Source organism: Choristoneura fumiferana, chromosome 9, assembly GCF_025370935.1.
Source record: "Choristoneura fumiferana chromosome 9, NRCan_CFum_1, whole genome shotgun sequence".
Classification (NCBI taxonomy): domain Eukaryota; kingdom Metazoa; phylum Arthropoda; class Insecta; order Lepidoptera; family Tortricidae; genus Choristoneura; species Choristoneura fumiferana.
Window position 1 is genome coordinate 1,351,832 of NC_133480.1, and position 14,959 is coordinate 1,366,790.

The following is a 14,959-nucleotide window of genomic DNA, read 5'->3' on the forward strand; positions in this document are numbered from 1 at the left end:
CAACCCCGAAACGGCGAGGACCCCCTTGGGGCGCAGCACCGGGTCGTGTGACAAGAGGCGGAACATCCTGGTGCGAACTCCGCGCTGATTGCAGCGGTCAGGGCCGAGGGTTATCGCCGGCGCAGGGATGCATCGCAAGCAAACAAGCTCGGAGGGCGCAGGGCGGCCACCCCGCCTCCCGGCCCGCGCCCCGCGCCCCCGCCCCACCCCGCACCCGCCGTTCGCGCTATATAACGCGCCGCCGCACTCCCGGTTATCATTCTCGCTCTGTTGCAGCCCCGAGTGACTCCGCAGAGAAACCCGACATCCGTCCCTCTACAGCAATGGTGGCCAAGCTCGTCGTTTTCGTCGCCTTCGTGGCTCTGGTGAGTTCGCCGTCCGACACGTCAGCGGTGTACCTGCCTGTACAGTCGTCGGTTTCTATCACGTGTATCGATCGTGAAAGAAATGGTTCGACCCGTGGCCTCTCGAGCAGAGGATCGTGGGCTCAAATCCAGGCTCGCACTTTTGAGTTCTTGCGTGATAACATTTGTAATTTTCCACGAGTTTTACAGTGAAGGAAAATATCTTTAGGCAATCTGAAACTTATTATAATAAGTATAGATCGTGATATATTGTGACATGTGGTGTGTGTGCGCAGGCGCACGGCATGGTGCGTCGCGAGGCGTCGACGCAGTCGCCGCTGCAGGAAGTGGAGAAGCACGCGGCCGAGTTCCAGAAGACCATCACGGAGCAGTGGAGCGCCCTCCTCAACAGCAAGAACACGCAGGCCGTCAACAAGGCGCTCAAGGAGGGCTCCGACTCCGTGCTGCAGCAGCTCTCGCAGCTCTCCACCAGCCTGCAGGGCGCCGTGAGTACACTACCCCCCACCCCCACCCCTCACATCTTGAAAGGGTAAACCACATCGTTTAAAAAATATCGTCCCGGAGTTGTGTAAAATTATGCTGAATTTGAAATACGAACAGATTATCTTTTGTAGTACGTAGTAATTTTAAATTGTTCCGGGCCGCCTGTAGGTTTATTATGTTTCTGTGTTGATTACAATGAGGGCTATCGTTTTTTGTCTCACTAGATGGCGCACTGTTGCGTGAGGTTTTTAAGTGTGGCTTTCAGAGTCTGTTATTACGGGCGTTAAAACAAAGTTTAGATTAAAATCATATTTAAAACACCTTAAAACCGTACCATAAAAATATCCAGCCACCACAGTGTTGCTTAGTCCCGTTTTGTTCGGAAAAAAAGGGAGGATAAAAGTTTCCGAAAGACAAAACTGTCTCAAAACACAGACATTCATTGCCCCGTAACGCATAATTGCCATAATTAATTTCAGGTAATGCAAAATATTCACAAAAAAATTCTAATTATAAATAAACCCGCGTAGCTCACCCAAAAACTATGAGATTTGACATTACGGAGACCTCACGCTACACTAGCGCCTCTAGCGGCGAATTCATTTGCGATAGCCCTCATTGGGAAAACACGCGATTGGGAAAATAAGCTTCACTAAAAAAGCTCATTGGGAAAAAAAGCGTTTAGGAAAAAATGCGAATGGATGCTACTAGGAAATAACGATTCTGGTATATTGATGTAACCAACCGTATTTATCTATTTTTCATTGTAAACTCACGTACCATCAGTCAAATATGTGGTGATTGTCGTATGCGTATTGCCTGTTATAAAACAATACCTAATGACTATTTAATAGTTCGCCATTACCGACATGTTCATTGTTAATTTGACTGAAAGTTGCTTAAAATTCGATGGACCACTTGTGTATTTGGCTGTTGGCTGTTTATTTATATTTACACATTATATTTTCGAGTACCTAATGCGGCTTTAAGAATCGATTCCTCATGCGGTGGTGGCATTTAGTGACGTGTCCCGTAACTTGAAGTGCCCGCCACCTTGTTGAGATAAGATAGCTCCATGGAAATCTATAAAAAATGATCCAAATTTATTGTGGCCATTTTAATACCTAACCGTGGGGATTTCTTCAAACCCCTTCTGAGTTCTTTTCTAAGATAGGAATACGATTCTAAATGATTGGCAAACATTTATTTATAGCCAAATTTCAAGTCTCCAACTCTAGCAACTTACTGTATGCTACTACAGTGATACTTTTTTGTGCACGGTCCTTTATTTTAGTGGATGACGTCTATCGTCTATCTTGGGAGTCTTAACAACGTCCTGATTTTGTTTTTGGGGGCATAATTGAGTTTTAAGTATTATCAGCTGCGCATGCGCATGTTGCTACGAAGCGGCCACGTTGAACTGAAGATAAAATAGTAGTTTGTTTTATCCCAAGAGTTAGTTCATATTTTAGAGTAAGATGTTTGAGGCAGTATAAAAACTGAACACACAATGCGTCCTTTATAATCTCTAAGAGCAAAGACACGTGTGGCTGTGGAGCAGCGGGGCTTACCCGACCTTTCATTACACCTGATGCTACCTGCAGGTAGCCTGTTGTCCCACAGATATGAACTGGCTCCTTTGATACACGTGCTTTCAAATTATTAATAATTATTGTAGTAAAATATTGCTCGAGAAACAGAATTTTTTGGAATTATAGATATTATAGATTTTTTATCCGTCCGACTAAATTTTAGTCCTTCGGATAAAAATTAAGAGACCAGATAATTTAATAATCTCTGTTTATTTTCTCCTTAATCTTAAATTTTATTTAAAGCAAGAATTTTATATGCAAAGAAAACTTATTTCATTTATTTAAAGGTTAACTGGATGGAATAGATAGATCCCTTCAAGGGATAAGTTCGCTTCTGTACATGTATCTCGTTATATTGCTAATGAAAAGTTATACAATACAATAGTTATTATACAATTAAAATTCAAGAATCGGTGAAGCCCCACGCTATCTTTAGCCGAGTTAAAAATCGTAGTATAAGTAAGTAAGTTTTATCTGGCTCAAATATTATAGCTGCACTCAAACGTCTACCAGCTCTAGCATTATGTGCGAATCAGAGTATCTTAAGCATAGGCGGTTGACAGTACACATATTTCGACTATCTACCTACCGAAGTAATTTAAAAAAAAGTACAAGTGCGCCATCCACTTGAATAAAAATCCGTGGTAGTTTAATGATTGACGGGTAATTAATCGGGTGTCCTCAGATCAGCGACGCGAACGGCAAGGCTAAGGAAGCTCTGGAGACGACCCGCGCCAACCTCGAGAAGGCGGCCGCCGAGCTCCGCAAGGCGCACCCCGAGGTCGAGCAGCAGGCGGGCCAGCTCCGCGACCGGCTGCAGGCCGCCGTCAGCACCGGCGTCGCCGAGACACAGAAGCTGGCGCAGGAGGTCGCCGCGCACGTCGACCAGGCCAACACCAAGCTGGCGCCGCAGATCAAGCAGGCCTACGACGACTTCACCAAGCAGGTCGAGGTCGTGCAGAAGAAGCTGCACGAGGCCGCCAACAAGCCGCAGTAAACACCCCCCCACCCCCTCCCCCTCCCTCTTTAATAAACACTTAGTTGAACCCTAGCAGCGTGTATCATTGCGCCCGCGCCTTGACCCCGCTATCTCCCGCTATCGCCGCCGCGGCGCTGATGTAACTTTCTAGCGGGCTCAACCTCTAGTTGGCTACTAAAAATGCGACAAAATTTTCAACTTATTCCACTTTCCATGTACAGTCAAGTGCAAAAATAAAAGTATATATTCGAACTACTCAAAAATATGTTACTACGGCCTTTGGTCGGAATAAGAGTATGTGATACTTATATTGAAACTTTGAATAAGTTAAATTTTTACCCTTGACTGTACCTTTTACTACTCAAAATTCAATGATTATGTGTGTAGGTGATTAAAGTGAATATTTAATAAAGCATCTCTAAACCTAAACGTAAATAATTTCGGACAGTTTTGTTCTAGCCCAAAAACAAAGCGAAGCTAATAATTAAGAATGTTTCCTAAGTAACTTTGTTACTCTTTGACAAAATCGCTAAACGAATGTTCTTACAATTTGTCACACCGATAAGATTGATACGACTTAGTACAACACATATTTTTTGATTTCGTTTTCTATTTTTAACCCCCGACGCAAAACGTGGGGTGTTATAAGGTTGACCGCTATGTGTGTCTGTGTGTCTGTCTGTGGCACCGTAGCTCTTATAACGGGTGGACCGATTTGAATGCGGTTTTTTTTATTTGAAATCAGATTTTCTAGCGATGGTTCTTAGACACGTTTCATCAAAATCGGTTGAGCCGTTTTTGAGGTATTGAAATTTGAATCGATGAGTCGGTTTTTCTAACTTTTCGTTGGTTAGGTTATTACAACTTAATAACCCATTTGTCGGGTCAAATCTTAATTTTGCACGTTCACATCACAGTTCATTTTTGACCCACTTCAAGCTAATGGTCGAATTGACTTGAAAATCGGTATAAGTTGGATGACAATGCAAGTACAGTCGGCAAAAAGCTTGTATTAAAAATGTGTTTTTTTAACAGAAACTTAATTAAAACCTAAATGCATTTGGAGCACGCAAATGTTGTCAGTTCCGGGTTAACTCACGCGCGCCCGAGAAACTGACAGCTGTGCAATGAGCCACTTTTCGGCAGGAACCGTCTCGTAGTTCCTAATCAACCGCGACAGACCTTTTTATCCAGAAATATACCTCATCATTGTTCTGAGAGGAGGCCTGTGCCCAGCAGTGGGACGTATAATAGGCTGGGATGATGATGATGATGATGACCGTCATTGCTATCAGATAATGTATCAGATAGACTTCAGATTGTTTATCACATGGGCATCATCACAAACTGACGAAACTGACCTTTCTTCGGTTTTAGTGTTCCGTACCCGAAAGGTCCAAACGGAGCCCTATCGCTGTCGCTCACGTGTCCGTCCGTCAGTATGTGCGTCTGTCACCAGGATTTACAGCCAAACGGTTGGAACTATTTGTACTTATCAAATTAAGATTGGTATTATATGATTTGATTGCTTAGTAACGATATCTCTTGTCCGGGTGAGCGGTTAGTTCCAATGGAGTGCCGAAAAAGTTTCTCGATGAGGGCTACGGCATAGATGTCGCTAGCGTCACTGCTTAAGTGGCTAAATAAGAAACAAACAAGCTGAGATATGAGGTGCATAGGGGAAATTCGTGTCGGTACCGTTGACCATCAACAGTGGTGTAGCGGTATAGCACGCGGTACGGAATACCGAGGACCTGGGTTCGATTCCCAGTGATGGTCTTATTTTTCTGGTTTTTCTGTGCATCTATATTTCAGTTTGTATTTTCAATTTAGGTTTTACGGGATGACCGTAAAAGTAAAAATTTTGAATTGAAATAAAAATACAAAAAGATTCCAAAAAACCAATCTTTATTTGTATTAAGTATTATCTATATATATTTTAATGCGCATCCTGGTCAGCCTTTTGCGCAAGAGTTAAATCGGTTCTGTGCGGAGCAGTCGTGGTCGTGCGCTGACCTGGAACTCTTACCTGGGGACTCATATACCTTCGTGAGTGACGCGCATGGGTGTCGGAGGTGGCTCGACCACTGCGTTGTGACGGGCGCTGCGCGACGGGCTATTGTGAGTACAACTGTATTGCTCGACACTTACTGGTCCGATCATTATCCCATGTTAATTCAGTGTAACATTGATGTAGTTAAGCCTAAAATTGTAAAGTATGTCTTTGATAGCAGTGCTGGGGTGTGGGGTACCCGTGATGTTGCTGAAGTGGATTTATATTACGAATTGTGTCACTCAAATCTGGCAAAAATCTGCTTTTCTACTGAGCTCGCCGACTGTTGTGGTAAATTATGTACAAATAAAAACCACATGAAAATATTAAATTGCATGTACAAGGACATAGTAAATATTTTAATTAACTCAGCTGTAAATAGTAGGACTGCCAAAAGAAATAAATAACGCAAAAATGTGACGGGTTGGAATAAATATGTCCGTAGTGCTCACGAGAGCGCTAGATTCTGGTTTAAAAATTGGATCAAATATGGTAAACCTTATTCTGGGTATATTTTTAATAATATGACAGAATCAAGGAGGGTTTTCAAGTCGAAGTTGAAATGGTGTCAGAATAACGAACAGCAGATAAAAAGTGACATAATTGCTCAACACCATTCCAATAAGACGTTTGGAAAGTTTTGGAAGTCGGTTAGTAAACTAAATCATCGATCGGAGCTCCCCGTGAGTGTGGGCACAGCGCATACCCTAGCGCACTAGAAACTATTAATCCGACGTTCAAATAATCGAACGTTTTGTTTTGACAATATTTTTTTTTAATTAAAGATTTTTAGTGGTTCGGCGTTCACCGGGTATCCCAGCTTTTATCTAGTAGGCGGAAATTAATCATAATTAACCTAACTATATATTGGTATTGTATTTGTAGTTATATTATTATGAAAAAATGACTTTCTGACAAGTTTCTTGCGGCACATTCTTTTTGGCAATGATGGTCTTTCCGAAAACGGTGGTAGTTCAAAAAATGACGTGTAAAAGTGCCCATTGCGGCCTATTAACTGAATAAATTATTTGAATTTGAATTTGAATTGAATATAATATAGTTTATTATAGTTATGACTAATGTAGTTAGTGTTGCCTAATAAACGCTGCCAGCGCGCGTCGGCGCGAGAGTCGCCTGCGCGTGACCGCGGCGGCGCAGCGCGGGAGCGGCGTTGCTCGTCAGCTTGTGCAGGCGGTTCGGATTTAGTTCCTCACACTCAGGGATCAGGGTAAAACCGTAGCCGTTGTGGCCTATGGCCTCTCAGGCAGAGGATCGTGGATTCAAACTCGGGATCACATCTCTGGTTTTCGAAATTTATGTGCGAAATTACATTCGCAATTTACCACGGGCTTTACGGTGCAAGGAAAGCTGCAAAAACCTGCGAAGCTATTCAATGGCCCGAACTCTGAGACGTTGTGTAAGCTGGGAATCATCAGATGATTGAAAAACAATCATCGACATCTATGTACCATCAGCCAAATATGTGGTCTATCAATTTTTAAACAAGTTCCTATCAAACGAATATGTCGCTAAAGTCGAACTTTCAAGTTGGCAGACACGTCTATTGGCATTAATGTTTTATGACATGCAAACGATTATCAACTTTAGGGTGGTAGACCACTTATTTGGCTGATGGTACCTTACGGCACTAGACTGGCTGTTTGGAACAAAACGCGCGGCGCATCAATCATCAATACTTACTTGACTTATAAATAAATAAATAAATATAACTTTGACACAACCGCTGTCACGTACGTCAACAGACTATAGTGAACTGTTCACAAAACCGCGCTGTGAACTGTTTTTGTGCGCTTTTTCGATGTAAGAAACATGCAGTCTAGTACATAGTGTCAGGGTAGAGCAGTGAGACCCTAGGGGTTCAATTTGAGTAAAACGAATTGCAAGTTTTTAGTCGTATATTTAGCCCCTAAGGCTTTACTGACAGAAATCAGAATCTCGAGGGTCGCGGATACGAAAGAGTTGAGTACGAAGGCGTTTCCTGGGAAGGCTTCCCTGGATCAGGGTCCGAAGCGCAGGTCGCCGGTGCTGGACGAAGGCTGGAGGCAGTAGGGGCTCCAGGGCCAGCAAGCAGCAGCAGCCCTTGCAGAAGAGGAAGGGCAGGGGCTTCGGTTCCAGGCAGCCGTGCAGAACAACACCTTCTGTAAGGGGTGATGAGTCAGTCCCAGACCGTACTGTGCCGCCCTGAAATTAGCACTTGTTTAGGCAAGGTTCAGGTGGCCTTTTCTGCCAACCATCCAACCGGCGTGAAGATAAGCTTCCTAATCATCATGCCAGCCGTAATTTTGTAGATGGTAGAAGATCGTCCGAAGAATTATTAAAATAGGAATACAAAAACTAAGGTAATTTAAATTTGAAAAGGAAAGTTCGTTACAATTTTGAAACATAAAAAGGCCCAACGGTTTATAATAAAATGTAACACAAGATTTAAACTATTTACATAATTTTGAAATTAAAGGGCCGGGTGGAATTAATTTGTACAAAGACTGCCAGCAATTTTGAAAATAATTAAAATAGTTGAGAAACATTCATGAATTTTGACTAAGTTTATAATTAAAATCTGAAAGAAAACACAAATTAAAAATACACAAGTAAAGATTGATATTTGCCAAGGACTTACCAAATTTGGGCAGAGCTACACTAAATTTAAATTAAGAATATAGTTTTATAATTTTGGAAGGCGTATGTGTTGTTTTCTGATTTTTGCAGTGTCAAAATCTGGCTGTGAGCGTCTATTTATCCAAAATTTTGACACAATAACAATATCAGCTGTTAAGAAAACAACCACGTCCAAATTCAACAATTTTAGCTAGCTTACCCTTTTATTGATAAAAATAGCAGAGACAATGTAGAATTTCGAATCTATGGCAATTTATGCAGATATATAAAAAAAACAGTCTAATTCTCAAATTGTACATCAAAAACAGCCGCGCAATCGCATTTAATTAAATATAGGGAATAAAAATATTTTTAATAGAATGCGCTACTAACGCCATCTAGCGGCATATGTGAACTAAATTATCATTTGAGAACATCGCCATCTAACGACAAGAGCGAATAATAGCTGCATCGTGACAATAGATGTCAATGAAACCAATAGAAACAATCAAAAAACAGAATATAGACTCGCTTTCTTCGATACCGACGTTTTTTGTACTAATACCCATTTTGTTTGTTTTATAAATAAAGAATTTTATATACAGGGTGGAGGGAGGGAGGGAAACAAACAATGGGCCCTGGAGGAAGCTACCTTTAATCCTTTAGTTAGCTAATTGTACTGAAAGGAAACATTCCTTTATTTTAAAATGAAACAAAACTGCATTCAAAGATTTTTTAAACTTCCCTTGTTGAGACAGGAACCCCGGGAATCGAACCAACTAAAAATTTATAAATAAATGCTATTTTTACAAGCTTTTATTTAGTTAGCCCGACCCGTTGTCTGTCGGTCTCCAGTAGTCAGATTGCCTTGAAATTTGGAATACTTAAGTAAATCGAGTGACAATACAATAATCTAGTAGTAACATCCTGTCTCCGCAGGATGGAACTCAACGGTTAATATCAAAGATATGCTAATGTAGTACAAATGCGAGTACAGTCAACAAAAAGGGGATTATCACATAAGTGCGACCCCGAGTGTGCGATGTACGATTGTGCGATATTTCTATTGAACGACAGTGCATATTAAGCTGGCTGTCGAACACGACAGTACATATATTTTCGCCGGCAGTTTACGCATTCGCGGCATCGCTGCATCACAAACTGCGGTGAACATTTCACGGAAACGCTCTGCTTTGTTTTCAGCGTTGGCATTGTCCGCAGGTGGGTCACCCCATGCCTCTACAATGGCAGCCTCTTCTGCCATTTCATTCAAACTGGGACATGACCCACCGCGGAAATCTATACCCAGTATTCCGACTATGGTTGAGCCGTTGGGGCTGCGACGGCAGGACTGAGTCCCTCATCAGAATGATCAGAGAGGGTCTCTACGTCTTCCAAGACGCGCCAATCGTTGATTTGTGCGGCTAAGGCAGGGGTCGCAAATGTAACATCCACGATGGACCCCCCCTGCCGACGCACGCAAGTGTTGGCGTTGCCCTGGTTCAGAATTTCCAGTTCCGAGGCTACCGCCCAATCTCTGAGCGTTTCGCCTCTAGGGTCTGTATATGGGGAACCCCAAGCCGCGCTCTTGGCATTGAGATCCCCCATGACAAATGGCTGTGCCGGGGCACATCTTGCCATTGTTCTGGCCAGCCCTCCAAGTACGCCTCAAATTCATATAGTGGCCGATTAGGGGAAAAGTAAACCGCAATTACAACGATTTTTCCCCATTTGGCCACTACGTATCCCGGCCCGTTTTCAAGTTTGGAGAGAGCTGGAAACACCACCCATTGGCACCACGATGGCCACTCCATTATCGGTTGCCCCTGCCCAATTGGGTCGGGGCGGAACGAAACAGGGCTCGGCTATTACGGCTAAGGCCAGTTCCCACTCCGCCATGACTTGCATGAGCAAATCTTGAGCGCGGGCGGAGTGGTTTAAGTTGCCTTGTAACAAACACATCTAAGTGCTGATGATGGTGTGCTGGCATTAGGCTTCCATGTTGTTACCCTCTATGACTCTTTGAGCAGTTTGCGGCCCCGGCAAGTCATTCCGACCTTTAGTGGGGGAGGCGCGCATGATCTTCCTCCCATCATGTGTCCCGCTGGGCGTTTGGCGTTGTGGCACGCACCACAAAAGGGTTCCGCTTGGCATTCGCTGGCTTTATGCCCCGCCTTAGAAAAAAAAAAACATTTCTAGAGAAACACCTACCATCCCGTGGTGGTCCGAGAAGCTCGCGGAGAGGAAGCAGGAGGCAAACAGAGTAATAAAAAGGAATAAAAATAGATGAGAAAAGTATGCTAATATGATATAATGTTTATATTATTAGTTAGTGGTACATAAATACGAAAAAAAAACGAGTCGGAATCACGAACTTCAAAATACCGTTTTTTTTTTTATAATTCCGAATGTTTTAAAACTCCTAATATGACTATTCCGATTCTCCATAACTCCGATTTTTATAAATCCAAAAATTAAAAATACGTAATGATTAAAATTATGATTTTCAAAATTCCGAAATTAAATAAACCGAACAATAAGAAGTCCGATTAAATAATAATCCGAAATATCAAAAATACGAATTCCGATTACTAAAATACCGATTTTCAAAATTCCGAATATCATTACACCGATCAATATTTAATCCCGACTTATTAACTTAAGCTATGTAGTTTAGATTGGCCTAAAACAGTATTTACTGTTATTGATTTTCAGCAATGTGACACTAGGTCGACGGAGCTCCTATTTCGCGCAGTTATGGCAGTTATGGCGCTTTGCGCCTTGTCGCAATTCTAACCTAACCTAACCTAACCTAAGTAAGCAGGTCAATTTATCTAAATTGATTGATATTAATTCGAGATTCAAAATCAAGATTCCGATTATTAAAACCACGAAGTTTATTTTGCCGAATGTCATATTTCCGACTTAGCAATGTCATTTCGGAAAATTGATAATTGGAATACTGTATTTCGGGCCAATAACATTTCGTGCATTTTCATTCTTCGTAATTTAAAAAATCGGATATTAAAAAAAAACGATATTTTGAAATTCGGAAAAATAAATTTCGTGTTTTTAAGTAATCGGAATTATATCTTAGGAATTGTGAAAATCGGAGTTTTGAAAATCGGAATTAGCAAATTAAGAATAAAATATTTCGGAGTAGTTGGGTGTTCCCATTAGTTAGCATACACTAATACCGGTAAGAAACAAAAAAAGGCAATGTTTTAATGATAAGTAATTGTAACTATTCTAACTATTCAACTGGATGGAAAACGAGCAATTGGGTCTCCTGATGGAGATCACCACCGCCCATAGACATCTGCAGCACCAAGGGGTTTGCAGATGCGTTGCCAACCTAGAGGCCTAAGATGGGATAACTCGTGCCAGTAATTTTACCGGCTGTCTTACTCTTACTTCTTGCCTGTTCTCTTTGTGCTGTTTCAAGTTACGTTAGGTACTGAAAAATAAAAGTTTCTACAGATTTCGTTAGGTTAGGTATATTAAAAAAAAAAAAGGGAAGGTTGTTAGGTTAGGTTAGGTTTGGGGTGCAACGTCGGATTCCTCCTCGCGGGCTCGAGGCGTTACAACTTCCTACTATCCGAGGCATTGGCCTCATGGGGTGGGAAAGTGTAGCGTCTGAGCCTGGTGTATCCTGGGCAACGACGGCTAGTTTTCATCAGGTGGATTTGCTAGCCGCCGGCCAATATCCGACCGGGGGGGCAGGGGTGTTGGCTTGGCGGGAGGAACCAAAGGCAGAGGGCCACCGGGTGAACCCTGCCAGCCAACGGGCCTGCGGCCTAAGAGGACGGCGTCGGCTCGAAGGCCGGACGCGTGCCTGGGCGAAGTACCTGTGCTTTAGGGTCAGGGAAAAGCGAGGGTGAGCCCATCGGGCGGAGGGCGTAAGCCCAGTGATGCCGGGCGGTGCAGCCCTTTTAAGGGCTGTGGTCGCCGGACGTGACGACTGACATCTTTGACGTGTGAGGGGAGCCTCCGGGCGAACCTTGCCAGCCAACGGGCCTTTGGGCCTTAAGAGGGCGGCGTCTGGCCTTCGGGCGATGCCTTTTAGAGGAGGGCGAGCCCAAGCTGAGTACCTGTTCTCATTAGACAGGGCAAAGTGAGGGTGAGCCCTATTGGGCGGAGGGCGCAAGCCCAAAGATGCCGGGGCGGCGCAGCCCTTTTGAGGGCTGTGGGCCGCGTCTGAGGGGGGCGAACCCGAGCGGAGTACCTGTTCTCATTAGACAGGGAAAGGTAAGGGGGAGCCCTCACTCGGCCCAGCCTGGTAAGGTTTGTGGTCGCCCGGACACGATGACCGTTTTTTTTTTTTTTTTTTTTTTTTTTTTTTTTTTTTTTTTTTTTTTTTTTCTATATATTCGATATGCATAAGGCGCATTTTCCACGGAAAGGTAGGTTAGGTTAGGTTAGGTTAGGTTTTTTTTTTTTTTTTTTTTTTTTTTTTTTTTTTCACCTACCTCCAACATGATCGGAGCCTATTTCTATCTGTTTTCTTCATTCCAGTTCCATCATTTGCTACTTCTCGTACTTTTATTCAACATACTTTTTCTTTCTTTTGTTCTTCATCTTCCTTACTTTCGGGTCATTGCCCTTCAACTATTCTATCTTATTTTATTTAAATCTATTTATACATACTTATGATTATTTCCTTGCATTCCGGTCTCTTTTTCATACTTCCATCTTTTTGAGCTGTCCTCTGTGTCATGCCTCGTCTTTTATTCTTGTCTTATTCTATTTACAGGAGGGGATTTTGGGTGGTTAGGTTAGGTTTTTTTTTTTTTTTTTTTTTTTTTTTTTTTTTTTTTTTTTTTTTTTTTTATTCACCTGACTACTCCAACATGATCGGAGCCTATGTTTACAATACCGTTTTCACTCCAGTTCTATCACTCTTATCCTTCTCGCACTTTTCATGCTGCATTCTTTTCTTTCTATCTTTCTTCCTCATTCTTACTATCATTATTAGCTATTCTATCTATCTAATTTTTACTTAACTTATTGTTATATTTCATCTTACATTCCTTTCCTTCCTCTTTTACATACTATCGTATCTCTCTAGCTGTCCTCTGTTACCGATGCTTTACTATTTTTTGCTCTTTTAACAATAGGAGGGGAGAGGGGTCCCCGGGTGTTCTTTATTTATAATTCCCAACAATTCTACATTCTTACAATTTTAACTTAACTATCTTATATCTATAATGTATTACAGTTTTTAGGGTGTCAACATTTGTAAACACTTTTGTCGGACACATTTTTGTTTGGTACTTATTTTACTTGCTTACAATTTTCTTACTTACTCTTACATTTAGTACTATTTTATTTATACTCTATATATTTTGCATGCTTATTACTAATATACTCAGTATATCATTTAAACATACTTTTTCTTATCTATTTTTATTTTTAACAATGGTTTTGCTTGCTACTTCTATACAATATTTAAAATCTTTCTCTATTTTTTCCCATCATTATGTTTCTTATATTGTCTTTAGTTAGTTTTATGTCTATTTTATTTCCAGGTCAAACCTCTGCACTCCATACTGGGACATTCAAGGAGCAGGTGGGCATTGTCTCGGGCACCCCTGGTTCGCAGGAGCATGATGGATTCTCCTTGCACTTAAAGCGATTTAAGTACTCGGAGAATCCACCATGCCCGGTCATTACTGGGTAATAATGCCGCGCGGGACCATCTTTCGGACCACTCCGTACGCTTCCACCGCATTGGGGAAGAATAGACTCGTGGTCGACGCGGTCGTACCTTCCACATACCTCGGTTCCACACATCAAGGGAATCCTTTCGAAGGATTCTCTTGATGTGTGATACCGGACAAAGATCATAGTTTGGTCTTTTCTTGGATGCTACAGCGGCTTCTTTGGCTAGCTGGTCGGCCCTCTCGTTGCCATCCAAACCCGCATGGGCCTTAATCCAGAAAAAGGAAATTTCCTTGCCTGGAGGGAGATAGATTTTATGTTCTCCCTTGCTGTAAAACGGCCAGCGGGTGGAAGCAACGATGGTTCGATATAGTCTGCAGAGCCGCCCTAGAGTCACTATAGACCCAAAAGAAGACCCCCACTTTTCAGAGCGACACCCGTGGCCTCGCGCAACGCCAGGAGCTCGGCTTGGTACACCGTGCAGTAGTTGGCGAGAGCAAGCTTGACGGCCTTAGTCTCAGCATCGCCCTGCCATACCGACAACGCGGCGCCGACCCTGCCATCAATCCTGCTCCCGTCGGTATAAATTCGGGTGTGGTAGTTCTTGTTATTATCCAGATCCTCCTGGTCGCCAAGAATACCGAACCCGATGTTCATGAGCTCTGCAGGATGGGGCGCACCCAGCGCCGATGCCCTCCGCTCCACCTCCCTGCCGGCTAGTTGCAACAAGTTTTCACACCTTCTTGGCCTCATACAATGAGGCCACCTCACAACTCGGAGGTCGAGAGGGAGCATCCCCGTCAACAACATTGCAGCGTTTAAGGAGACGGTGCGGTAGGCACCACACTGTTTTTGCGCGATGCCACGCTGCAGCACCTCAAATTTCCTCCTAGACATTAGTTTACTTGCAGCCGGTGCCCAAACGCTCGCCGCATACAAAATCACTGGCTCGATGGTGGCCACGTAAATGGTTCTTACAACCTCGGGATGAAGTCCCCAGCTTACCCTTGCCGCCTCGCCAGCTGCTTATATTATCCCCGTAGCTTTCCGACAAACATTACTAATGTGACTATTGAATGTTAGTTTCCTGTCGATGGTCACCCCTAGTAGTTTATTTCTTCTGCAAAACAAACCTCTATCCCCCCATGACTAGGCGCGGGTGTCATACTTAAGTTTGTTAGTTATAAGCAATGCATTGGTTTTTTGGGGA

General features: G+C 42.9%; 2 protein-coding genes across 2 annotated transcripts; one reads left to right on the forward strand and one right to left on the reverse strand.

The window, feature by feature from the left end:
• Window positions 1–253: 253 nt before the first annotated feature.
• On the forward strand, window positions 254–3,491 carry LOC141430921 (apolipophorin-3-like). Its single transcript, XM_074091811.1, has 3 exons — window positions 254–365; window positions 641–850; window positions 3,126–3,491. Exons 1-3 carry the CDS (start codon window positions 324–326, stop codon window positions 3,435–3,437), a joined length of 564 nt encoding a protein of 187 aa, XP_073947912.1. The 5' UTR covers window positions 254–323; the 3' UTR covers window positions 3,438–3,491.
• An 8,178-nt stretch (window positions 3,492–11,669) lies between these two features.
• LOC141431415 (uncharacterized) lies at window positions 11,670–14,646 on the reverse strand. The gene is made up of 3 exons (XM_074092584.1): window positions 14,172–14,646; window positions 13,867–14,046; window positions 11,670–11,740 (listed from the first exon to the last, which is right to left on the reverse strand). The coding sequence occupies exons 1-3, from the start codon at window positions 14,644–14,646 to the stop codon at window positions 11,670–11,672; spliced, it is 726 nt and encodes a 241-aa protein (XP_073948685.1).
• Window positions 14,647–14,959: the final 313 nt, after the last annotated feature.

Coding starts and splice junctions, on each gene's coding strand:
- LOC141430921 (XM_074091811.1), top strand. CDS start 324: ATGGTGGCCAAGCTCGTCGTTTTCGTCGCCTTCGTGGCTCTG. Junction 366..640: donor TCGTCGCCTTCGTGGCTCTG/GTGAGTTCGCCG, acceptor GTGTGTGCGCAG/GCGCACGGCATGGTGCGTCG. Junction 851..3,125: donor CCACCAGCCTGCAGGGCGCC/GTGAGTACACTA, acceptor GGGTGTCCTCAG/ATCAGCGACGCGAACGGCAA.
- LOC141431415 (XM_074092584.1), bottom strand. CDS start 14,646: ATGTCTAGGAGGAAATTTGAGGTGCTGCAGCGTGGCATCGCGCAAAAA. Junction 14,047..14,171: donor CACGGGTGTCGCTCTGAAAA/GTGGGGGTCTTC, acceptor ATCTCCCTCCAG/GCAAGGAAATTTCCTTTTTC. Junction 11,741..13,866: donor CCTTGATGTGTGGAACCGAG/GTATGTGGAAGG, acceptor GTCGTTGCCCAG/GATACACCAGGCTCAGACGC.